Source organism: Phycodurus eques, chromosome 4 (assembly GCF_024500275.1).
Source record: "Phycodurus eques isolate BA_2022a chromosome 4, UOR_Pequ_1.1, whole genome shotgun sequence".
NCBI lineage: Eukaryota > Metazoa > Chordata > Actinopteri > Syngnathiformes > Syngnathidae > Phycodurus > Phycodurus eques.
Window position 1 is genome coordinate 28,560,705 of NC_084528.1, and position 27,235 is coordinate 28,587,939.

The 27,235-nt window shown below is 43.2% G+C and overlaps 1 protein-coding gene across 11 annotated transcripts in view; it reads right to left on the reverse strand.

The window, feature by feature from the left end:
• spaca6 (sperm acrosome associated 6) overlaps positions 1-27,235 on the reverse strand; it is a 49,910-nt gene that overhangs the window by 6,804 nt on the left and 15,871 nt on the right. For 4 of the 11 annotated variants that reach the window (XR_009768458.1, XM_061675049.1, XM_061675048.1 and 1 more), the window contains exons 1-8: positions 4,238-4,460; positions 3,425-3,511; positions 2,636-2,707; positions 2,384-2,407; positions 2,217-2,294; positions 1,648-1,757; positions 1,050-1,206; positions 47-221 (exon numbers count right to left, since the gene is read on the reverse strand). Coding sequence is in view for 10 of the 11 variants with exons in the window: in XM_061675049.1 (XP_061531033.1) it covers positions 47-221; positions 1,050-1,206; positions 1,648-1,757; positions 2,217-2,294; positions 2,384-2,407; positions 2,636-2,707; positions 3,425-3,511; positions 4,238-4,460 (926 nt within the window). In the remaining variant the exon portion in view is untranslated. Of the gene's footprint in view, positions 1-46; positions 222-1,049; positions 1,207-1,647; positions 1,758-2,216; positions 2,295-2,383; positions 2,408-2,635; positions 2,708-3,424; positions 3,512-4,237; positions 4,461-5,729; positions 5,784-9,836; positions 9,898-9,978; positions 10,038-10,209; positions 10,419-10,536; positions 10,656-15,606; positions 15,719-20,863; positions 20,926-27,235 lie in introns of those variants that run through there. The other 7 variants (XM_061675051.1, XM_061675052.1, XM_061675055.1 and 4 more) reach the window with 6 other exon arrangements.

Below are 27,235 nucleotides of genomic sequence, written 5' to 3' on the forward strand. Positions count from 1 at the left end.
CCTGCTGTTCATTTGCAATAGTATGCAAATAAGGGCCTCATCTTACCCCAAGGCGAGGAGGAGGAGGACCAGCAAAGATGTAAAGCAGATGCCGATGAGCACGCGCGACGGGAGGTGCTGAGAGGGGAGAGGAGACCCGCTTCGTAGCCTCCCTCCCGGGAGCAGAGACAGCTCAAATATCTCCTGCAGCTCGGAATGGCCCGCCACGACGTGGGGGGTCACTTGGAGAAGGCAAACACGCACAGATGACCAATAAGGATTGTTAGGAACATTGCATGCGAGTCTAAAAGAGTAGGAATGGATACAATTTACCAATTAGCATTTGTAAATACTGTGGCCACAATTTTATTTTTTTGTTTTGCTTGGAGGAACCCTGACCCCGCTTATTCAAGAATGTTTGGGGTTAAAAAAAAATTATTCCGTCAATTATTCGTGGATTCTTGCAGTTCGTTGTATTTATTTTGTACTTGTTGCTTACAACCACATTTTTTTGCCCCCTCCATGACCCACACCTCCTTGCTTTTATTAGCACTAAAAACAGTAACGACCTCCTGCTTGTTACATTTGGATGGGGCGGAACGGTCAAAACAAGCTTTATTTAACTTTACAGGCGGGGTTGTATGACTAAAAAATTTTCGAAGTTGACAATGTGATAAAAGTTGAGTCAAAGTCGATTAATCAGTGAGTAAAATTACAGTACAGCAGTCCCCAACCTATATTTGCACCACTGACCGGTTTCACGTGAAGACATATTTCAACTGACAAATGATCGATATTACTCTAAACACGGGTTATTGTGAGCTTGCTGGTCTATAATAGAAAAACTATTTCCATACGCTTGCCTTTGTAGGCCAGCGCCGCAAGCGTTCCGACAATTTCAAAAGCTTGTGTCGTGTTGTCATGCTATTATGAATAAGTTGCTGTCTGTGAATTATAGGACGTAACATGTCGCCTCCAGTCCCGTGAACCCGCTAGCATGAATAGTTTTAAGATTTAAGACTGTAGCGGCGATCGGAACGTGCAGGATTTCATTTTATTTCTCAGACTACCTGTGAGAAAGTAGTAATTTCTGACAATGGACAGCTTGCCCGAGTAGATCTCACACTGGTAGGTGCCCTGGTGGTGCGTCTTGGTGGATGAGATGGAGTAGAGATTGTCCTCCCCGACTGTAATTTCTTCAAACAGCTCCACCTGCCGAGTTTGCACCTAACAGCAGAACATTCATAAATCAGACATCATTGTTTTTTCCTCACTACTCTGCAAATGTGAGTTTAAAAAAAAAAAAAAAACTCCTGTGGTTAAGCTGCAGCCTATCCCAGATAAATTTGGTTGAGAGGCGGGGCAAACAACACAACAAGGAACAAGTTAGAGCAGGGGTGTCCAAACTACGGCCCAAGGGCCATTGGCGGCCCACCCTCCTTGTTTTTAGCGGCCTGCGTGTGGGTGTTGAAATAGTGGGGGGGGGGGGAAGTGAGTTATTTCACTGGCAATTTTTTTTTTATTATTATTTCAAGTTAAATTCTGCTTGAAACGTGAAAACTGTATAAAAACAAGTTACTTTTTTTTTAGGTGACGTGTCTCATTTTAAGTGTATTCCCATTAGTTTTGACTAGAAATGAGACATTGTTTTTCAGAGGTCAAATGTACCTGCTCTGCAAACGTCCAGCTCCAGATGAGTTTGGTATTGGTGGGTAAGGCAAATGGCACGTTGCACAACATTTGGGTCGGGTCGTTCTCGTCCACTGTTATTTGTTCTACTGAAATACACACACAAGGACACGCAGGCGGTACATAACATTCCCCCCCGGGACACTTTTTTTGCAGACTGAACCCTCCTTAATGATTCCACTTAAGCCGAGTCTCAGAGGAGAAGAGTCGAAGTGAGCATTAGCCGTGCTGTATGGGCTTGACATGATACCATAGTGCGCGGGAGCCAACTGTCACCTTGCATAAAGAAGCAGAGGGCTTAATGTGGAACCTTGGAGGCTATGTGCAAATGATATAATGTGCGGAAATAAAACCTCGCCTCAAGTCGCTTTCTCCAAATCCCGACTTGGTGCTGAGAACATTTCAAGGATCAAAAGCGGAGCGTTTCCAGGAACAAGGATGCTTCTTGAGGGTGAAATCAGACTTGTGTAAGGATGTGTCAAGTGGGGATTGCGACATTTTTATTTGTATTTTTTGAACACGGTTGAAACATTTTGGGAGATTCTCACCTGGGCAGTCAAGAGGAAAATTACAGGAATCATATATGCATTTTTCACAGTCGTAATGGCCATCTTGAGTCTGAAAACCTAGTGGACACATTGTAATATTCCATTGTAAACGTTATCCAGAGGCCTCGTGCAAAGTCAAGCATCTAAAAAGGATGAAAGTCACAAACCGCACGGGGGGATGCATCTAGTGGCTGAAACAAAAGAGAGTTCACTGCCATTAGAACCATCTGATGCCGCCGCTCACGACTTTGCTGGACGTGACGGCTTCTTGTATTTTCACCACAGTGTGTGAAAAGCTGTGATAACATAACTAGCCTATTACAGTGAGGAGCGCAGAGATCAGAGGGAGCTATAATGACTCAATGCGGGCTTCACTACGGATGAAAAGATGAGGGGAAGGGGAGGAGAACACGTCTCACCTCGAGGCAGTTTGGAGGCTGCAGCGATGAAATTGTCTGCTGCTGTCTGCAGCTTGCTCTCGTACACCGTGTCTGATAGGACAGGACCAAGAAGAGGAAGAAACACATTTTTCACTCAACATTTCACGCTGCGGGGCGCCACTTTCAAAGGTGAACGTCTCCATTTCTGAGCCAACAACAATTCCGATGCCTAAAATGTCATTTAGGCGTAATGTTCAAATGACATTTAGGAATTAGGCTAAAATATTCATTTAAGGAGCAATATTCAAAAGTAATTCATTTCGCCGACAAAATGCCAATTAGGAGCAATGTTAAAATGTAATTTAGGCGCAGTGTCAAAAAGTAAGTTAAAAAGCAATTTAAGAGCCATGTTAAAAAGTCCCGTGGGAGCGATGTTAAAAAAAGTAATTCAGTCTGATGATCAAATGTCACTGAGTAGCAATATTAAAATGGCATTTAGGAATGTTCAAATGTAATTTAGAAATAAGGCTCAAAACTAATTTAGGAGCAATATTAAAAGGTCATTCAGTCCGATGGCAGAACGTCAATTAGGATTCATCCTCAAATGTCTTTTAGGAGCAATGTTAACAAGTAATTCAGTTCGGCGATAAAACGTCAAGTTGGAGTAATGTTAAAAAGTCATTTAGGAGCAATGTTAAAGTGTATAATTCAAATAATTCAGTTCAATGATAAAATTCCATTCAGGTGCAATGTTTCACAAAAATTTTGTTTGATGTTAAAATGGCATTTAGGAGCAATACTGTTTCTCTGTTAGAGGAGTCTACCTACCGGGATTGGTTTTTCCCCCAAGCTCGTTCATCACGGGAAGAATCGCTTCCTGCATGGTGTCCGTCAGCTGGTCCTTGTAGCCTAGCCCTGATAAAACATATGAAACATGCACACTGAAATTTGTTTAGAAATTATGTCATCCGGTTACTTCGCAGCATCTTGGGGGCAGGCAAATTTGGAGCTATGATTTCAAGTAGGGCTTTGCAACCTATCGCCGATTAAACATAACTACCATGCATAAACCTAAATGCCATAGAAATTTGGCTTTTGAATGTTTCATAAGTTGTTCATAGAAAGCAATTTAACCAAGTTAATCATCAAAGCACTGGGATGTTCAATTCATGCGATACATCACAATCACCTCGCAACTTTTGATTGGCGCACCGGTCCGCATATGAAGGTACAAATATGTATTTTTGGAAATTATGCGACATCATTTCTTGCAAATTATTTCGTTATGGTTTAAAATGAACCCGTTTATCACTCGTCAAAGGTGAAAAGCAGCGATAGACACTTCCAACTAAAAACACGTTTACACACATGCCCCCAAAAAATAATTAGCAAGTTTCATAAGTATACAAAATACTGTACGATACAGTAACAGTAAATACTGTCCTGAGTGGGGCGTGACCGTCGATGAGTCTGCGTGAGGGCCTGGGTGAGAGCTGTGACCGACAGCGGCCTCGCTCAATATGCAAAGACGTAAAAAAATATTCACAACTAAATTTCTCTTTATAATGTCTCGATGAATAAAGATAATTTCGATGCAGAAGAAAAGGTGTACCCAATAAAGTTTCCAACAGGGATCCATACCAACTCTGCCGGCCTCGATCACTTTGGGGTTGAAGTTGAACAGACGGTCAAGGATTTTGAAGCAGTCATCCATGCTCTGCACATTTTTCTCCGTCGATATGTAGCCTGAACAAAGACGAACACTTTGCATGACATCCACGAAGCAGCGAAAGCAGCACACGGACGTCCTGAAAACGCCGCACAACACACAGAAGACAAAAAAGCATAAAGCCAACGTGCGCATTTTAACAAAGTATTTTTGTGTATGTAAAATTCAACAAAACTCTACTCTTCACCCCTGAGGCTTCACTGTGACGTCACGACGACATCACGTTTGACTCAATCGGTGATGTGTGTGTTAACGTGTCATTATCACTTGAAAGATGTTGTGTTACTTTGAAAGTAATGAGGAAAAGAACGTCCAGTTGGTAGTCATTGAGTTTCTTTGGGAATTTTATTTTTGATTAAAAAAATTGTTGGCTCCCGCACTAACCTTTCTCCACTTGATTGACTTAATTTCACTCCATAAATACTTTAAAGAATATGAAATATATTGAGCATTTTGTAAAGGTGGTCCTCTGCCTAATTTTTGATGTTACCTTTTTAAACTATTTATTTTCTTTAATTCAGGGGTTGGTAACTTTTATACTGAAGCCCCACATTTGATTTTCAAAAACACAAAAGATGGGCCAGGTCAACCCATTATTTCAGAAAATGCACTTTTGCTGTACATGCAAAATGTTCCTTATTACTTACAATAAATAAACATGTTGTAAGATACATGAATATAAAATAAATAAAACTAATAAGCTTCTAACCAATTTAAGGGAAAATGGCTTTAAAATAATGCAACAAATATTACAGGATCGTCGCTCATCTAAATACTCAAGTGGGCCATACTTTGCCCACCCCCATTTATTTCGTTCACGCACTTCAGTGCATCATACTGTGAGCTAAAGCTGCTCACCAAAATATTACAAAGACCTCTCAGTACAGTATTTGACATTTGGTTAAACAAATATCTTCCTTACAGAGCCACTGGCTCTCATTGGAGCAGTCTGTTTTTGAGCCAAGGCACTTATTTCATATTAGAAAACTCTCATGGCAGCACCAGCCACAGAATAAGTGTGCTGGAATAAGTTGAATATGACTTCTGCCACCTAGTAATTTGTTCTCCCTGTCACTAAGTCGCTGGCATATATTGTGTCGTATTTGTAGTAAATACATTAGAATTTTTGGACAAATGAGGTGTAATTGGATAATTTTCCACGGCAAATGACTGCAACACACTGGTGTGGCAATGTCGGAATTAGAGTGCGCAGGTGTTTCTAAAGAGGAGTACACACATACAGATCATTGGGCCTAATTTGATTGCTTTCCCTCTCTTACAATCAAAGTCAGTAAAAGGCTTATTGTTGGAGGTGTTAAAAAGATTATCCTGACCGATTATGCTGTGGTGTGGGTTGTTGTTAAAGAGGCTGAAAATCGTTCAACTTGATCAACATTTACGTACCAAAATCCTTGTGCGTTGTCAACGCCAAGTCGTGGCGAACCACGGACTCTGTGACTGTGATGGGAAACGGAACGACAGCCAATTAGGAAATGATTCAAGTGCGCTGTTGCCGAAGATGTTGCATCTGGGTGTGTTGAGTGTCTAACTTGTCTACAAAGTTATACGCTGAAATAGAAATGCATGGTAATTTCCAGATTATTAACCTATTTTTTTCCTTCTTTGAATATAATTTTCTCTTCTAATGATCAGTCTACAAGACAAATTGGGTTTCTCACAGTGGCTCCAGTGTCAGACTACTGCCAGAAATAAAAAATGTGTGTGGTGTCATCCCGAGTGTGCAAAGAGGACGGTTGGGGCTGCCAATTCTTCAAGGAGAGGCTGAGGTAATCTTCATGTATTTTTAATACCGCTAGCGAGCAGGGCACATTATGGAGCTAGCTAGCTGCATAACGCGGTCATGATTATCGTCACAACTGACATCAAGGTTCTCACACTACATTGAAGATATGCCCCCCCCCCAAAAAAAATAAACTAGACTTTTCATTTTGGCATTGTAGTGCTTCTTCAAGGCCAAATCGTTGATTGTGGTTTATGTCACATTATATAAGTCGTTGTCGTTTTTCCCGTCAAAATATGTTGTGCCTGATCTGGAAAAATCGTTCACGATAGCAAATTGGGCCAATCACGGGGCTGAAATCTCGTTATCTGATCCAGGCATTATGTCTAGACGTTCTGTGGCACCGTGCTGCCTCTCACAGGTCCGTCTCGGTACAGACATCGTCGTGTGTGGTGTGCTGCGTCGGTCATCTCGAGTGCACCACCCACCAGTAAGGGCACCCATTTAGATTTTTTCCTTCTCAAGTGCGGGGCTTTTTAAAAATCAGTTAAGAATGAAGTGACCAGCTTAGCTCCACGTGTAATTAAGAAGGGTGCATTCCCGACACCACCCTCACGCCTTTTGTCTCCGCCGGTCTGCCTCAATGCACCAGTTTTACTGCAGAGAGATGCAGCGCGGCAAAGATGGGTGTGGGGTGTTGTACAAAGGAGTGAGGGGGGTTTAATGCTGATGTATATATTGGGGGGGGGGTAGGAAGGCATGTCGGTAAGAACGCTCAAGAGAAATAAATGAAGCCCTGAAGTCTAACCGGTCGTACGGGAGGCACAAAGGAAGCAAAGCACGTTCTTGGTGCTGGTGAGCAAACGAGGCAAAATGAGGCCATGAAGGCGTAAAGGCTGCGAAAGGGACAACAGAGAGGGAAGATGAAGAGGTGAGCGGGGCCACAAGTGACAAGAGCGAGCGAGCGGGCGGGACTACAAATCAAGTAGACTGCCTCATCACATCCTGTATCCCCCGCTTGTCTACCGCCCTCCCTCCTCACTCTGGCTGCGTCTCCATGGCAACCAGACAGGGTGCCTAATACACCAACTTAATATATTTCCAGTGGCAGGGTGAACGGGCTACTAATGCCTTCATCAGTCTTGGCGCAGACAAGCCAATCAATATTAGACAAAAGTCTGCCGCAGGACTGCCAAAGTTTGCAAGCGCATGGGGCAAATCCCGTGTGTGTGTGTGTGTGTGTGTGACAGAGAAAGAGTGTTCGATCTGTTTCTGATGTGTGTGCTGCCAAGTACACTTTGATTGAATCTCCTTATACACTACAACACTTAAAATGTGCTCATTCACATGTTTTTTAAAGTAAAGTAAGCATATTTTTGCACAACTTTGCTCGGGAGGTGCGTTTGTTTACTCAACTGCATATGGTGAGAGGGATGTATTTGAACAAACAATTAATTTTTTAAAAAAAATTTTTTTTTAAAGTTACCACTGCATTAAAATATACAAAATACAAAACTAGAGTTTTAGAAAAAGAGGTTACAATGGAGAAATGCTGCAAAACATCAAGAACCGAGACAGACTGGACATACAGAGCTGAAGATATTCAGTAGCCCATGTCGTAAAAAATGCACTATTTAGAAAGGGGGGAAAAAACATTTAAAACTAAAACATATGTAATTTGGCGGAGAAAAAAAGCCACTTGCCTCACTGGGCTTTTCAGGTAAGTCTTCACAAATTAAAACAATAATTCACTTCAGGAATGAAAGTACTGTAAATAACTAAAACTTCTACATACGGGCGCAACAAGCATTACAGAAAAATCAAGAAAATGATTTGGGTAATTAGCAGTGCGTTTAATTTATGGCAGCGGAGGCATAAACCTTACGTTGAGAGGTGGGCCAACCAATTTGTTCAGCATTGCAGCTCCCAGGAAGATAAACGTTGATGCTCGCAACATCGTAGAGTGATCACGAGTCTACTGGAAAGCTAAAGACTCAAATTCTCACATCTTGGGATTGTACTTCTGATGGTGCTACTGTTTTGGTAAGCAGCTGGACTCAAAACAGGCTCAGCAGACTGTTCGAGAACAATAGCATTTATGAACTGAGTTACCTTTATTATTTCCTTGACGCGATGACACTATTTGAGGAATTTTGCCATTTTTTCCCCCCTTTACCCAGGTGAGCATGAGCTAAACGATCAGACGAAAAACAGACAAACAACTTGAAGAGAACATGAATCAGAGTCTGCATCCTTACATGATAACGTGTCATATTTTATTCACAGCAGAGCACCAAAAAAGTACAAACGGGTACGAGTGCTTGATGGTGGCAAAAGTGGCGGGGTCGCGACTCTTGGCTGTCTTCCTTGGCCCCGCTTAGGGTGTATGTCACAAAGCCAGCCAACAGGGTCGGCCCCCTGAGAGGGTTTCTGCCGCAGGAGGGACCCTTGTGGTGTCCTTGTCCGACATGTGATCAAAACTTGACGGTTACGCGATCCAAAAGTGCGGGTTGGAGACATGGAGGAGACGTTAATAGGAAACATTTGTGATGAGACGCAACATTTGCACCTGCGGGGCATTCGGAAACTAATTGAGCCTTTTTAATCGAGCATTTGAGACCGCCACATGCAATTCTAAAAATAAAACCTCAGAAATTTTACCCGCAAAGGCGTAATATAATATAATGTTGCAGCATACTTTTTTTTCATCAAACGTAGTATTGTCTCTGGAGGACTTTATAAAAACTGAATCGGAAAATTTGGGCTCACCCTGAGCGGTTCTTTCAGTACATTCTTATTACAGAGGTTGTACTTTGCAGTTTTCAATTGCAGGATTTTCGAATACGATATTTCCATGCATGAAGATTTGAGCTCAATCTGACAAATGCATGCTTCATATTACATTTTAGAAGACACATTAGATCGAAAACAACAATGCAGAGTTGATAGGAACGTTGAAACTGAATGCAGCCCTGTTCCCGAGGACCTCACCTGTGACCTGCTTTGACCTCACAGGTTAAGGGTCTCAGGGACAGAGGGGCATACTGGGAAATTAAAAAAGACACCACCGCGGGTTCGATGGCGACGACAGGAAAGAAAAAGCGATCCCCGAAGAGGAGACGACGCACGGCGGTCACGGCGCCAAGACAAAGACGTGACCTCATCTCACATTTTGGATTCTGCCGCACCGACCCGTCTCCTGGTCTGCTGCAGCCCAGACTCGCGAGCCATCGCCTCACTTGAGACACAATGTGAACAATCGCCACGTGTCATCCATTTTGCTTGGCGTGGGACCATTCAATGGGAAACGAATGCAAATCACAGCGGGCACATAAACATTAGCGGCATGTTGCGGAGGAGACGCAATCAAATCAGGAGCGACATTTTGATTTAATGACAAATTGCGGCGTCTTAACAGACCATCAGTAAGGTGCTAAAAACAAAACACTATATCACAATATTACCTTATAAAAAAATACTTAGTGCATCAATCGCTCCACAGGAAAATTAAAACGGCACTTACAATGAAGCATCTACTGTTTAAGTCGTCTCAAACATGCTCCTGAGTCTGACCCAGTCCAATTAATATTACAGACTGGCGGCTCCCCTTCAAAGTGGGGGGGGGGGGAAATACGGGGGGGCGACTCGGGCACATAAACGCATTTAATTGGGATAAGCATGACATCATGGCATGAAACTCCTGAGGGAGAAAGCGTGCTTGTGTTCATACGTATGCACAAGTGGTCTTTGCGGGCCTGAAGGTTACCAACCTGTGATGCTTTGGCGTTTTCGCTCAGGTTGGAAGTGACAATCCAGGCAGCCGTGTCACACCTGAGAGGAAAGACAACCGCATCAGAGATTTCATTCATGTTCGCTAACAGCTCAACGAGACACAAAAGTGTAAAATTTTACAATATTGGCCGTGTGGGCTTTTCAGTTCTTTTGACAGCTGCTCATTCTGATCCGTTCACCTGTCAAGAGTGGAAAGCGGATCTCAAAATGAGACGCGTTGCAGTCGCGCGGTGTTTCCAATCCACATTTGACAGACGAATCATTTTCAAAAGAGATTTAACACATTTCTGAATTAACACACAAACAGTAAACAAATGAGTGACAAAACCCCCCTCCCCCAAAAAAGATTACCTTTCAATCGCACTTTTCCTTGGAGGTTGGCGAGTGTGTTCGGTCGGAGCCGCCTCCTCTCTCCTGATGCTGCACGCCAGATGGCGAGCCCAGTGGCAGGTGTATTGATCGCCTTGACTGTGTTGTGCTGTTGTGCGTCTGCCTACCTGACGAAGGAACATCCGTGCACCACTGCAACCTTTTGTCTCTGCGGGGCTGCTGCCACGACGCTGCAAAAGAGCAAATGACAACGAGAGATCATGCTTCCTGAAACACCAACAAAGTATCCATTGCACGGGATATTCAACACTTGGGAGGCAACACACACACACACACAAAATCATTTACCCTCCGTGTTGCATTCAGTCGCCACGCGTCTCTTTGCATCACAAAGTCGTCTCCCCTCTTTTTTCACTCTGTTGTCTCTCTCTGTCCCTCTTTTTCCTCACGTTCTTGCAGCCTCGCGTCTGCACACACCGGTCTATCAGCCACTTGTGTGTGTGTGTGTTTGTGCGTGAGACAGAAAGAGAGGGCGGGAATAAGAGTGCAACGAGTGCACGGATGTGTGTTTTCCGTGAGAGTACGCAAGAGGGGGGCGCGTGCACGTGTGTGAGCGCGACGGGGAGGGGGCTGGGGTTGGTGGCAAAGCCGCTAGATAGAAAGTGGGGATGGAGGGGGAGGGTCACAAGCCTCTAATAGGATGAAAATCGAGAGAAAATGTGTGTTCGTGAAGCTTCGGGGCCAATATTTGCTGCATCCTTCTACGTGGACGCCAATCATTAACGCTATCGTTTCATTGATTAGCGGCTCCACGGTGCTAATGTTGACAGACATGCTAAACTACATCAAACATGTTTCCAGGCAGTGGGACAGTTCGATTCAAAGGAAAACTTCAGTATGAATCAAATACAGTGCAAGTAAAAAAAAAAAAAAACTTCACGCATGATGTCACACAAGACGCCAGTTCAGTGAGTATCAAAGGATGGAGGTGGGTAGTACCAAGCTATATTTACACCAGAAAAATCAAGTAAATTGTAGGTATATTTTACATGTATATATATATATATATATATGATTCTTTCAAGACCAATACAATTATTAGTAGTAGTAGTCGAAGAGACCAATAACTGATTTTTGGAGCCAATATTCATTTGCTGCAGAAGGGAAAATATTGGCATCAAAATTTTAAATAATACTCCAACAGTTAACTTTGTTTAAATGCCCTTAAGCATATAATTATTAAGCGGCTTTTTACTACTACTTTTTTTACTTTCACTTGAGGCATATTATTCAAACGTAATAGTACTCTCCCTCAAGTACAATTTTTCTAACACACACACACAAAAATGTGTCCGTGACAATACATAAAACGTCAGCATATCGCAAAAATTACGTCAGCATATCGCAAAAATTAACGGCGGACTTCACTAAACCAGAGTCCTAAGAGAGAATTAAACTGGGAGGAGGGAAGAATATCACATGGGAGTTTACTTCCTAACAAAGGCTGAGTGCTTGTTTTTAATATAAATTGTGGTTTTTACAACCATTTTCAGATTTACGATACTAAGTGAGAAGTGCATTTGTGAGGCGGCTAATCTTTGTATTACAGTAATATAAGTCATAGAGTGCTTCTCCAGTGGTTAACATACCTTCGATTGTATGACTGTTACAAATGTTATAATAATAATACAAAATAAAAAATCTTAATAGTTTTATGGGAAACATTGTTTTGAAATCCAAGGTTGACGACCAGCATTCCAAAAGAGTGTCTAGAGTTTCCACTGTACTAAAAGTTTGTGGAAAAGTCTGAAAACTCCAAATTTTCATGCCTTCATAATAGTTTTGCATATTATTAACATACCAATTCACACAATTTTCTCTTAATTGGAACCATTTCTCGAGAAGCCGCCCATTCATGTCCAGGGTTAGTTTGAGTATGACACTAATACAGGCAAGTTGTTGACCATGAAGGGTAAAAGAATCGCACCACCTTGAGGCGAACTGGAAAATGACAGTAAATGTAATTTGGACCCTGTGATTGGAGGACTGTTCAGTTGGGCGAGTAGACGCTACACTTGGTGTAAGCGTCATTAATGCCTTCGAGAGTGTTCAGACAAGAACATGAGCAGTGCGTCACTTTTATTGCTGAATTGATCCGATACATTTGCAGTTTCTGCCCTCCATCTAGGTCTGTGCCGGACATTTTGTTTAACAACAAAGGCCACCTTTAGAGGAAAGCTAACCCCCCCCCCCCCCAAAAAAAGAAAAACAGCTTGAGAGAGCCGCTATCCAACGGGATTCAATTAAGACAAACTCATCTTCAACTCTATTAAAAATGCTTTGAGATGAGGATCTCATCCATATGCATGCGTGATGCCAACCTTTTTTTTCCTGCCGAAATATAGGTTAGAAAAACAATCTACATGTTCATAACGGCTATAAATATTCACGACGAAGCTCCTTCTCTTTAGACCTACATCTATCATGCGCAAGTTCATCTACGTTCAGCTTTAGTCTTCTTATATTCTCCCCAGGATGCTACTGTCTGGATTTATGTCTGCTCACCTCAATCTGCATAGAAATATGCTTAAGGATTGACTGGCATCACTTTGCACAGAAACTGAAGTACTGTGCAATATGTGATAATGCAGCAGCACACGTATCATTAGACCGCACATTCACATGTACAACCAAGTACACAGGACTTGTACCCAGCACATAACACTGGCTTTGCAGGACTGCGGCTATCATGGGAGCCATTTTGTCCTGAAATACTGTGCAAAGGCAGTTCTCAGAGGTCGGAGCGCAACTCCCGTTCACGCAGAGAATGTGACAGCCAGGTGTGTGTGTGTGTCATGGTGTGTATTGGCGAGTGTGCGCGCGCGCCTGCGGCTGTACTCTGCAGTGCAACTGAGAGAGACAAAGCACTGGGAGTGCTCCACAGGGATGACATCATCAGTCTGGGAAGGAGTCTGCCTAGTCTGTCTCGGGGTCGAGACGCACTCGTTTTATCCCCCCCGCCAACCCCAAGTACGTAGGCGCCATTGCCGAAAACGAAGCAACAATGTCATTTGCAGATGCTTCAAGAGAAGCAGAGGTTAAAATTGGAGGGATGTCTTTGCACTGGACTCTCTGCTGCAAACTGTACATGAATAAAACATAAATAATGGTAAATGTGGGACGGATGGAAAATGAGCCAGACGTTTAGAGTTGCTTCTGTCTCTCCGCCATGCTCATTATCCTTGGCCCACAAGCCTCACTACTGTCAGGTGTTCATCTGTCTCCACGGGCAGGAGGGCGGCGGGCTCGGGGATGATAAAGACGACCGGTGCTGCCGAATCAGCACTATTCTTATAAATGCCCCTTCTCTAGGAGATGGGAGGGGAGACGGCTATAATGCCCTACAGTTGGTGCGTACTGCAAGCTGACAAACAGAGGGAAAAGGAGGAGGGAAGGTTATTGGGTTGAAAACTGGAATAAATTAGTGAGCAGGAATGTCTGCAGGGTTGCTGGGGACGGTGCAAAGGCTTGTGCGGCGCGTCAACAACCATGGCAGCATGCAAGCACAAAGTTATTGGCAAGGCCACGCCACCTCCTCTAATATAGTGGGGGAAAAAACCCAACACAATTTACTGCCATGCACAAGGACCAACAATATCCATGGCGAGGCCGTGTACAACGTCTGGTGTCCGTGACATGTTTAGACTCAGTGCTCGCTCTGCAATTTGACCTCCACTAATCTGCTACGAATCAAACAACCACACAGAAGGTGTTCCACATGACACATTGCTAGGCCCACAAATAATAATAAAAGCAACTTCCTGATGGCTGTGCAGAGGTACCATTAGGCCTGTAGGGGATAACAGACGCGGCATTAGAAAAAGATGAGTCACGTCGTTAGCCACAAGGCGATGGCGCTCGCAGAGTAACAACATACTTACCTCTCGGCCGGGGGTACATTAGACGTGGCAAGAAGTGACTCCGCAGGGAAAGCTAGAAGGTTGTACAGTTATCTCCGTGCTGTTTATTATGCGAAACAATACAACCAACTACCTCACGCTGCAGAGCACAGACGGTCGAGCTGCACCCCCCAGACACCATCTCAGGGTGTAGAAAACGCTACGTAATCTTCTTATGTCTCCTTTTAGCCCAGCAGCAAGCAGGTTAAACATTTCATTTACATTCATGCAGCTTCTGTAGCCCTTTTTGTCTATTTTGAATGCATGCACCTATGCTCTCAGATAACTATGTCAGCTGTCCAGAAACAAAAGCAGCAGATATGGTTCTTTCATTTGCTGCAGGAAAACGTGACTAGCGGGAAAAACTGAATGGCAGAAATACATTGACTGTGAAGTTCAACAAAAATGAATAAACCACACATTTACAACTCTCATCCAGGTGAGCCATTCCTGAAGGTTTCACTGCACGTTCATTCATCGGACTGTCATGCATTTCTAAGCATGTGACGCCCTCTACTGGTGACTGTGCCTCATTGTTACTTCAATGTCACAAGACTGCACAGCGAAAAGCAGGCATGACACCAAGGACTTTCAGGCTTTGATGGTTTGACAAGCAGAATCTCTCATTGAGTGAATTTGGAGCGCTCACAATAGTGTCATTGTGAATAGAAAAGATAGTGCAACCTTGAGGGTCTTCAAATTTCAAGGTACTGCTGTCTCGAAAATTAAATCAAACCTTTATATAAAAAAAAAAAAAAGCCTCAAAATTTGGAGGTTGCGCAGTCATCACGCCTGACATCATATGCAACATCATTGCCTGAGAAATCAGCAACTATTGCACATCCTATCAAGACAGCCTATACTGCTCCAACATATAGGGGGCTTACTTATGCGACAGAAAGGAGTACTATGACATGGTGTTTTAACCTGTATTATAGTCTTCAATAAATTTGTTTATTTTTCTGATCTCAAATCACTAACAAAACTTGCCTGAAGCTGTGCCAGATTTTGTGCCAGATATGATATCTGATGAAAAATTAATAAACTATGTGTTTTGGTAACATTACCGTTAGTTTGTAAAGTAAATTAGGATTTTAAATGTATATGTCCATGTCCTTGACCTGACGTAATATGAATATTCATCCCTCGAATTCCGACGAACTCTTGTCCAGTGGTTCACCTACTGGGGAGGAGCTGGCGCTTGAATGTTTTTGTTTCTCTCAGATAAACCAGAATGATGCCATAAAATGGTGTTAAATAACAGAGGTAAATGCTTTTGCCTTGTGTGAACCCTGTATGAGTGTGTGAATTTGTACTACGAGCACCTAATCTCGCTGCTTTTAAACTAAACTAAGTTAGCAAGCGCTACCATTTCGCCAAACACTGGTAATGTTTGTTCCAACAAATTAGGCAGTGTTTATTTTTTTTCATTGAAGCAGCGCAGAGGTGACAAACATACCAGAGCTGACAGCAGACGTGAAGGGGCGACAGCTTTTTGACAGACAGCAATTAATGGCTGTGAAGACCTGTCAGTCTGAGGCAATCAAGCAGAAACGAGACTGATGACTGCTGCAGCGTCATCCATCTTTGGTTCTGCGAATCCCGTCTCACGGCGACGCGTTTTCAATGTAATGCTGCTGGCAAAAGACAGCGTATGTGGGAGTGCCGCACTATTTGCATGAGAAAAAAATGTTACAGCAAATAAGTGTTAGAATACAGATTTGCCACATTAGACCTGCTGGTGAACTTTGCGGCTATGACTTTATGACATGAGAAAATCAATCATATACACTTTGGTAAAACTTCCATTCTATTGTTTCTGATTGTCATCCTGATTCTATTGTTACTCTGACCCTTCTGCAACCCCCACCACTCAACACTCACGAGTCCCTATCGCCCACCTCTTACCCTTTTAGCCACCTTCCGTCAGCATTTCCCCAGCCGCGTCAAGTCTTTATACAGCCCCCACCGCCTCTACCTTATTTCCCAGTGTGACGTACGTTCGCAGTCAAATCATGAAGAGATGCAGTGTAATTGTGTCAGTGTCAGCTATCCTTCTCCCGCGCTTCCTGCTCCCTCCACCCTTTAAAGCAGCAGCCCTGTCTGGCAAAAGGCATCGCTATGGAACTTGTCTTCGGGGCGATTCATTAATGAGGCTTAGGTTTCTCTTAATCACGCTCTGGCTGTGACAGAAGTTGGCCTGTCTCTCTATACGCGGGATGATGGCTACAGTGCTTCAAAGACATAGAAGAACGACATGGTACATGATGCGCATTGCTTTGAAGCTTTGAGTTTGTGGCGGTGATTAAATGATGGAACATAGAGATTCTGGAAGCTGAGCTGAATGTTCGGTACGGTTTCAGAAAGTTCCAAAGCAGCGCGGCTGGCTATTCACTATCAAACATCAGTGGCTTCACTTCCACTCCCTCACAATGCAGCAGAAGTGTAACAATATCTTGCAATGCTGATTTTGTTTTTCTACCAGGCTCTTATACCAAGATGGCAAAAGGAGTGTTGCCATAGGAACCTTTTGCCTGGCAACCCAAACGGCCTGGCAACTAGCCAAACTGTTGCCATGGCACAGATGTGAACCTATGCATGCAGAGTTGCAGGTGTGACCAGTGTTTCTTGGCCAGAAAGTGCGTGATTATGACAAAAACATATCCACAACTTTTGCCAATTTTCTATACTTGACCTCCAGAAATAGCCCTTTTATTTTTTTTTCTAAATTAGCCTCGTTGCATGATTGATTGAGAGAAAATCTGTTGAAAACTTTAAACATTCAAGCAGAGCTGTGTGGGCGTTCTTCACTTCTCGTTTTGTTTGGTTTCAGTCTCATCAAGTAACTTGACACGCACAGACAAATAAGCTCACACATAACTGAAACTTCAACCTTTACGGGTCATACCATCGCTCCCCCAAGCACATACAGAACACAAACATTCTTATTTACGGAGCCTTACTCTGCAGTACTAAAGCAAACAAGCACTCGTGTCTCTGTTGAAGTGAAGCAGAAGACTTTAAAATTACATTGTGTGATATCCTGAGGAGCGGAACTATACTAAAACATGATTGGAATGAATGATGAATTTATAAAACACTTTTTTAACATTAAGCATCTTATAATCCTCCTCTGCAAACATTTTGACACATTATCTTGATGAGCGCTGTACCAATAAAATGTAGCTCCGCCCACCTCCATCTTGAGTTTAAACAGGGTATGAAATTAAAACCGTAGTGCATTTTACTTGGAGTTACTTGTTAGGCTTTTACAACCTCAATTCCAATGAAGTTGGGACATTGTGTTAAACAAATAAAAACGGAATATAATGGTTTGCAAATCTATACACATCTATATTTAATTGAATACACTACAAATACAAGATATTTCATGTTCAAACTGATAAACGTTATTGTTTTTAACAAATCATCATTAACTTAGAATTTTACGGCTCCAACACGTTCCAAAAAAGCTGAGACCGGGTCATGTTTACCACTGTGTTACATCACCTTTTCTTTTAACAACATTCAATAAATGTTTGGGAACTGAGGACACTAATTGTTGAAGCTTTGTAGGTGGAATTCTTTCCCATTCTTGCTTGATGTACAGCTTCAGCTGTTCAACAGTCCGGGGTCTCCGTTGTGGTATTTTACGCTTCATAATGCGCCACACATTTTCAATGGGAGACAGGTCTGGACTCCAGGCAGGCCAGTCTAGTACCCGCACTCTTTTACTACGAAGCCACGCTGTTGTAACACGTGGAGAATGTGGTTTGGCATTGTCTTGCTGAAATAAGCAGGGGCGTCCATGAAAAAGACGTTGCTTGAATGGCGGCATAGGTTTCTCCAAAACCTGTATGTACATTTCAGCATTAATGGTGCCTTCACAGATGTGTAAGTTACCCATGCCATTGGGACAAACACAGCCCCATACCATCACAGATGCTGGCTTTTGAACTTTGTGTCCATAACAGTCCGCCCACCTGGTGGTGGTTTTTCCTCTTTGGAAAAAAAAACAATTTGAAATGTGGACTCGTCGGACCACAGAACACTTTTCCACTTTGCATCAGTCCATCTTATGTGAGCTCGGGCCCAGAGAAGCCGGCTCGGGGATCGAAGGTCACGGGCATTCAATGTTGGTTTCCGGCCATGCCGCTTACATGCAGGGATTTCTCCAGATTCTCTGAACCATTTGATGATCTTATGTACCGTAGATGATGAAATCCCTAAATTCCTTGCAATTTTACGTTGAGGAACATTGTCCTTAAACTGTTGGACTATTTTCTCACGCACTTATTCACAAAGAGGTGAACCTCGCCCCAGCTTTGCTTGTGAATGACTGAGCAATTCAGGAAAGCTCCTTTTATACCCAATCCTCACACATATTCAGACACTTTGCTCAATATTTAGTAGAAGCACCCTTTTGAGCTAATACAGCCATTAGTCTTTTTGGTAATGATGCAACAAGTTTTCACACCTGGATTATTTAGGGGCAATTCCTCCTTGCAGATCCTCTCCAGTTCTGTCAGGTTGGATGGTGAACGTTGGTGGACAGCCATTTTCGGGTCTCTCCAGAGATGCTCAATTGGGTTTAAATCAGAGCTCTGGCTGGGCCAGTCAAGAACAGTCCCAGAGTTTTTCTGAAGCCACTCCGTTATTTTAGCTGTGTGCTTAGGGTCATTGTCTTGTTGGAAGGTGAACCTTCGGCCCAGTCTGAGGCCCTGAGCACTCTGGAGAAGGTTTTCGTTCAGGATACCCCTGTACTTGGCTGCATTCATCTTTCCTTCGATTGCAACCAGTCGCCCTGTCCCTGCAGCTGAAAAACACACCAACAGCATGATTCTGCCGCCACCATGCTTTACTGTTGGGACTGTATTGGACAGCTGATGAGCAGTACCTGGTTTTCTCCACACATACCGCTTAGAATTAAGGCCAAAAAGTTCTATCTTGGTCTCATCAGACCAGAGAATCTTATTTCTCACCATCTCAGAGTCCTTCAGGTATTTTTTTAGCAGGCTTTCATGTCTCTTGCACTGAGGAGAGGCTTCCGTCGGGCCACTCTGCCATAAAGCCCCGACTGGTGGAGGGCTGCAGTGATGGATGACTTTCTAGAAATTTCTCCCATCTCCCGAATGCATCTCTGTAGCTCTGCCACAGTGATCTTTGGGTTCTTCTTTACCTCTCTCACCAAGGCTCTTCCCCCCCGATTGCTCAGTTTGGCCTGACGGCCAGCGCTCGGAAGGGTTCTGGTCGTCCCAAACGTCTTCAATTTCAGGATTATGGAGGCCACTGTGCTCTTATGAACCTTACGTTGGCTAGATCTGTGCCTTGCCACAATTCTGTCTCTGAGCTCTTCAGGCAGTTCCTTTGACCTCGTGATTCTTATTTGCTCTGAAATGCACTGTGAGCTGTAAGGTTGTATATAGACAGGTGTGTGGCTTTCCTAATCAAGTCCAATCAATGTCATCAAACATAGCTGGACTCCAATAAAGGTGTAGAACCATCTCAAGGATGATCAGAAGAAATGTAAAGCACCCGAGTTAAATATATGTGTCACAGCAAAGGGTCTGAATACTTATGGCTGTGTGATATTTCAGTTTTTCTTTTTTAATACATTTGAAAAAATTTCAAACAATTCCTTTTTTTCTGTCACTATCGGGTGCTGTGGGTACATAAAAAAAATAACTTACTTGATTTTAGCAAATGGCTGCAAATAAGAAAGAGTGACAATTTTAAGGGGGTCTGAATACTTTCCGTACCCACTGTACGTTCACACACGCGCTAAAAATAAATTTCCGGGTATGAAGCAAACGAGACACTGAACGGTCACCGCACCGCGCCCAGCCATACAGATACAGTATATAAAGTATATATATTTTTTTACAACAACACTTCCGTATGTTGATAATTTACAATGCACCTGTAAATGAAATAGCAAAGCTTGTGGCCAAAATGTACGCGAGGGGTACGTACTGCGCCGGGTATATTCAAATGAATTGGCGCAAGCGAACGAACCTCTTTTAAAATATCCACACTCTCGCTTTTATTCTTGCTAACATCCTCTCTCTGTCGCGACCCACTTTTCCCTTAACTTTTTAAGGTTTAATAAATGTGATAAAGTCCAATATAGTGTATGTGCGGCATCAAAACCCTACACTGCATTGTCCAATATAGTGTATGTGCGGCATCAAAACCCTACACTGCATTACTGTTCAGGGAATCCATATATCCAATCGCTCAATGTGCGGGGGTGAGTTGCAGACTGTCATTTTTTTGCGATGGTCTGGTTGAAAAGACCACATCGCGCAGTGTGCGGTGGGCCTAAGAAAAACGAAAACCTACAGACCTAAAGTCCTGGCTTTGCAGCTTGCCTGTTCCTCACCATAACGCAATGTATTCTTCTTTGGCCAACCCCTCTAAAATGTTTTGTGGAAATTAGCTAAGTAGCTTCTGTGTTAACATGCCCACTAACAACAGAAAGTGATGAAAACATTTCTCTCGGTGGTGGCTGGTGTTAAAGACAAGCTGCGTGTGTTGGGTAGGCCTTTTAGTATGAGTGTGCATGGACTAACATATAGGCATGAGGCTATTTATTATGTGAAATAATTCCATTCAAAAGTCAGTGTAGTGTTCAAAACAGCGTGGTGGGAGAGCTGGAAGTGGATAGGATGAGGAAATACTGAGAAGTCACATGTATAACATCAAAATGGCGTCACCTTCTGATGCCTTCCTGGTTCACATGCAGCAGGTGCACCTCAGCCAGAGGGAAACGATCCAGCTGAAACGCACACAGACACATGGTGAGTTTATTGGGAAGCCTTGGGACTTAAATGATTGTTTAACCAGGAGGTCACGGGGTCGAGATCTGAAGCAGCAAGTGTCACTGAACAAGACTGTGGGCATTCATGAGCTGCTCAAATAAAATAGTCTATAAGTGCAGTGGAAGATCCATTATCATCTTTGGAGCATTGCAGCATATTAATCTTTAAAGCGCATTACTGCGTGGACAGAAGCTAATCTACGCAGTCACATAATTCACAAAGTTCACAAGTTCAGGGTTCTATCTCTTGAGGCCATGGGCATATTATTTGATGAAATTATCAAATCCTAGCCAACTTGAACAAAACAGTTATCAATTTGTCATATAGACATGTTTTGGGATAATCTGTCAGAAGGCATTTTACGAAGCTTCAGTAAAGATACAAAATGACATCATGGTAAAGATCGCTCATTTGCATCTTGAATGTTGGCATTTATGTAAATAGATTCTCTAATAACACGGCTGGGTACTGACGGTAAATCATGTTGACTTTAATGCCATACAATTACTGCTTGACAGAAGCTGACGCGCACAATTTTCTGCGGCATAAACATTGTGTGGTATTGTATTTATGATATCTGCAAAGCATCTAAATGGAGGGACAAGCGCCGAGCCTCCTGCTCCGGTCCGACAAATAGAACTTCAAAAGAAGCAGCCAACAGCTTTAGCAGTCCGACTACACAATGAGCAGAACAACTCCCTGCCCGCTGGGAGCCGCAGCCCAGTTCATTTAGCCATCGTGAGCCATGTCTGTGCACATGTGTCTTTGTTCCGCCGCTGGCTTCTCAGAGGCTCCCCACCTTCTGCCGGCTCCAAAGCGGATGTATGGAGGAACCTTTTGGACCTCAATTTTACAGAGGAAATGCTTCCCCCCTCCCTCTCTCCTCCCTTCTATTTGCTCCTCACATGTAATGCCTGATTGACCACAGCACCCCTTAAAGAGGTCAAAGGGCAGACAAAACAGTCTGGTGTCATGGCAACCTGTGTGCCAACAACCAGAATGGTAGGGGGGAAAGCAAGGGGGGCTCAAATGAGCTGTCAGTTAAGCCTTTTAAGAATGCTGCCTTGTGTTTGGACTGGTGTGTGTGTGTGTGTGAGAGAGATACCGAATCAGACACACACACACACACACACACACACACACACACACACACATAATGCACCTGCATCATGAAAAGGTCCCTTCAAATCTGCACTCCAGAATAATGAAGTCAAATCCCACTGAGTGAAGCATACAAATGGGCGCCTATAGAAGTATTGGGATGATCCGGTGACGTGCATTCGCCTCTACACGCGCACACACTCCTGCAAGTCTGTGTTGCCGTGCGTGGGGTACACTACTTTGGTAAGAGGTTCTTTGTGACCGCTCGATGCAGCGGCAATGTGTCCGTGATAGGGGGTGTGGGTGGGATAAATGGGAAGCAAATGCATTCAGATCAATACTGAGCTGAGAGAGGGCGATTGGGGCTGAGAGGAGAGAGTGGCGAAGTGGTGAGTAGAGAGAGGGCGTTGGGGGGGTGCATATAGAGGGACTGATTAATCATTCCTGTATTTTTATTGATTTTCTGTTAAGGGGGTGAGTCAAACTCTGAATTATGTGCCTTGGTGTGTATGTGTGCTCCAGTCCTCTTTGGGAGTGCAAAGTAATCAATTAGTCCCAGAATTCCCAACGGATTTGGCTATGCTCTACAAACCCTTGAGAATGTGTCCATGCAGGAACTGTTTGTAAATTCAGCTTAACTATCACAAAGAGTTTAATCTGCAATACTTGGTTTTGAAAAAAAGTGCCAATATTGTTTTCAACGTTGAACAGGAACGAGGAAGAAAGGGGGGTGAACAGGAAATCCCCTGTGAGGAGCTAATGAGGAGCTGACGACCAAGCAGACATAACAGAGGAGGAGGTGGTTGAGGGGGGGCAGAGGGGTTAACGGACCTCTGACATTGGCTGCGACTTTGTTCGCTCGTATACTTGGGGGCGGGCGAACGCACCTGGGCCAATATAAGAGCACAACGTTGAGGTTTTATGCGGCATTAAAAGATGTACTGCACACCCTTCACTAAGTGAATGGAACCTCCACTCAGCGTTACCTTGAACTTGAACAATGAGCCCGGTGTTTGTGCTGGGGCCACACTTCCTGACCTTTCCATCCCTGCATGGAGGCAGCCGACCGCGGCCGCTCCTTTCATCTTACAGATGTGACCCTGCAGACCCTGACGGACGACGCTAGCCTCTACTTCCTCCTTACTCGTGACACTTGTAAATGTTTGTTTTTGATGCTGTATTGTGGAAGTAGCATTAAGTGTTACATCTATGAACCATTGTTTATTTACCACAAGGTCATTTACAATCAGACTGTGCTTTGGTACAAAAGAGCTGTGAAAGTGACCTAAGTATGTACTAACAAGAGCAGACCTCAACCCAGGCTTAAACACTTACATTTTAACTAACCATGTTAAGTGCTATGATCTAGTATCTTTACAGGATTAAAGGGATCACCTTCAGATGAAACCTGGTAGGACATACAGAATCTTTTTACAATGGGTATTAAAACGAAAATACAGAAAGTAAACTTGTGGGTTAGTCCACAGAAAGTTGCACACCAGAAAACTCATTTTGATAAAGATGGTGGAGGTCACGATTCAATGAGCAGATAATGGCCCAAGAAACAAATTTTTTCTTTCCCCTTTGCTCTTCTCCTCCTTTCCAACAATTGGATCTCAGTCACAGACACTTTACTTCTGTCTGCCTTCATCTTTCTTCTTCACACTGTGTCCGCCTCCTTCTCTTCCCCCTCCATGTCTGGCACCAGAGAGGTGGCACACAGGCAGATGTCACTTCTGCCATTGGAGAGCATGTGCTTCACATAATGGAGAGCATTGTACACAATGCCATGTAAGATGAGTTGATGTTCAGAATGATAAACTATGAACGTTAATTTCACATTCAATGCACATTTTAGAAGCTGCAAGACTTTAAAGAGAACAATTTGACCATATATATATATATATATATATCTATCTTCTTATATTTCTTTTCCTTTCTGCTTATCCCTTTTGGATTCGCCACAGCACATCATCCTTTTCCATGCAAGCCTATCTCCTGCATCCTCCTCTCGAACACCAACTGCCCTCATGTCTTACCTCATGACATCCATCAACCTTCTCTTTGGTCTTCCTCTAGCTCTCTTGCCTGGCAGCTCCATCCTCATCATCCTTCTACCAATATACTGACTCTCTCTGCTCTGGACGTGTCCAAACCATCTAAGTTTCCTCTCTCTAACTTTGTCTCCAAAACATCGAACCTTGTCCCTCTGATGAGTTCATTTCTAATTTTATCCAACCTGGTTACTCAGAGTTCCGCCACCTCCAGCTATGCTTCATGGCTGGCCTCACCACTGTTTTATAAACTTTGCCCTTTATCCTAGCAGAGACTCTTCTGTCACATAACAGACCTGATACCTTCCTCCACCCATTCCAACCTGCTTGGACCCATTTCTTCACTTCCTGACCACATTCACCATTGCTCTGGACTGTTGACCCCAAGCATTTAAAGTCCTCCACCCTTGCCATCTCTTTTCCCTGTAGCCTCACTCTTCCCCCACCACTCCTCTCATTCATGCACATATATTCTGTCTTACTTCGGCGAATCTTCATTCCTCTGCTTTCCAGTGTATGCCTCAATCTTTCTAACTGTTCCTCCACCTGCTCCCTGCTTTCACTGCAGATCACAATGTCATCTGCAAACATCATGGTCTACGGGGATTCCAGTCTAACCTCATCTGTCAGCCTATCCATCACCACTCCAAACAGGAAGGGGCTCAGGGCTGATCCCTGATGCAGTCCCACCTCGACCTTAAATTTGTCTGTCACACCTACAGCACACCCCACTACTGTTCTGGTGCCCTCGTACATGTCCTGTATTATTCTAACATACTTCTCTGCCACTCCAGACTTCCGCATGCAGTACCACAGTTCCTCTCTGGGTACTCTGTCATAGGCTTTCTCTAGATTTACAAAGACGCAATGTAGCTCCTTCTGACCTTCTCTGTACTTTTCCATCAACATCCTCAAGGCAAATAATGCATCTGTGGTACTCTTTCTAGGCATGAAACCATACTGTTGCTTGCAAATACTAAATAAATATATATTTATTTTGATGGTTGTCATTAATATGCTGTTCTCACATTGCGTTTCATCTGGACAAATGAACGGCTACTTCAACTCTAAGTGAAGAAGAATCAACTTAATAGATTATTCTCCACTATCAACAGTCCAAATCAAACAAATCCAGACAAGCATTTAAAAAAAAAAAAAAAAAAAAAACACACAATTGACCGCGCAGTTTACGGGCAAAAAATCTAATTGCTGAAAGCAAGAAATGTTCAAAGAATGGATTTTTCTCTCTTCTTCTTGCCAGGCTCCTCCAACTGACCAAACACATGCACAATTTGGAGACTTTGAACTGCCGAGAGGTGAAATTACATTTGAATGGTTGTCTGTATCTAAATACCAGCCTTGTGACTGACTGGTAATCTGTGCAGTGTATAATTTGCCTCTCTCCCAGTGTCAGATGGTATAGTCTCCAAGACCGCTTGTTACCAAGTACACGGTGAGCATTATGGCAAATGAGCACCCGAAGAACACTCATAACCTCAAGCAACTGGCTCAATTAGCCTGCAAAAGGACTGACGACACAGCAAGGATAAATGGTAAATGGATTTCATTTATAGAGAGTCTTTCTAAATTCAAAGCACCAAAATGGTCTTTAACAAATGGCACCTCATTACTACAATGATGATGGTGTATGGTGCAGTGGGAGGAAAGTAAATGGCTCATTCACACACTGATGATGCGGTTTTTAGTGCAAGGCGTTTCAGTATCTAGCTCAAGGGCATGGAGATGTGAGGGAACTAACCTGCAGCCTCACGGTTGAGACGTGGCCACTCCAGCTCCAGAGCCAAACTGCCAATCCAACTCACTGCGCAATTAAAATGTTTACGCCACACTGCAAAATAATTTATTTATTTATTTTTATTTTTTTTAAATCGTGAGCAGTGTTGGTGAGTGATCTTCTTACAAGCCAAAGCTAATTGTCTAATTTAATAGACAAGATGAGACAGTGGATGGAAAAAAAAAATACTTAAAAATGGTGTTTGATCCTTATTCTGAACAGGAAAGATATGATGCTGAAGACAGCAGGAATGTGGTTCTGTGGGGACAATTTTCTCTACATGCTGAACGAAATGAAAATAACCGATGACATGCACAATGACAGCACACCCTGTCAAAAAAACCTCTTCCAAAAAAAACAAAAAAAATAAATCACTGGTGTCATTCTAGTGTTCAGACATCGCATTCGTTCACCACATGGCTTTATGGCTAACCACCACTTTTGTGACACCATTTCTCACAGAACTGCGAGGAATAATACCCTCAATCTGCATTTCAACACAGGACAGACCATGATACCAAAGATGCCCCACTCTGTCAAAAAACTATTCCACAAATAAAAAATACTATATACTACTTATGTACGAAGAAGGCAATTACACCCAAGAGCAAAATATCGTCCAAATAACCAACTATTTCTCCAACTCTCAAAAGCAGTTACTCTTAAACTGTTTGAGCGTGATCTATAGAACCTGAGAGGAGGATTGGAGATTTTAGAAGACAACTGGTGAAAGGAAAAAGCCATGCATCAAGAACAAGTCAGGTAAAAATAGTGATAGAGGGTGCTGGAAGAGACAAAAAGAATAAATTCTCACTGCAGACTTTCAAAAACTTTGCACCAGTCTACAGCTATTAACCCTCAGGTGACCACCTCTGTCTCCAGCTAAATGCACAAAGTCACCACTCAGCCCTTCGAACAGGACTATTTTTCATAGTTGGACATTCAAAATGGGAACTAAAGACTATGTTGTACGTAGTACCCCCATTTGTCAAAATTAACGTCACAACAGTTCTCACACTTTCGTTGCGAACGTCACATGTCCAAACCAGGAAAACAGGTTGGCGGACGACCCGCATATGCTGCGATAACTACCATAACCATTGGTTGATGATGTGATTGTTAAGATGCCACCCATAGTAAACGCTGGAATAATGGCAGACACGCAATTACACATGCTATTGCATCTTTTATGAGAACATGCTCACACGGTATACAGTTTTTCTACAAAGATGCTTCCTGTACATGTCAGTGCAGAAAGTTTTCAATTCTGAGGAAGTAGTAAGGAAATGCAGTACAAGATAGGCTGGACACAAATGA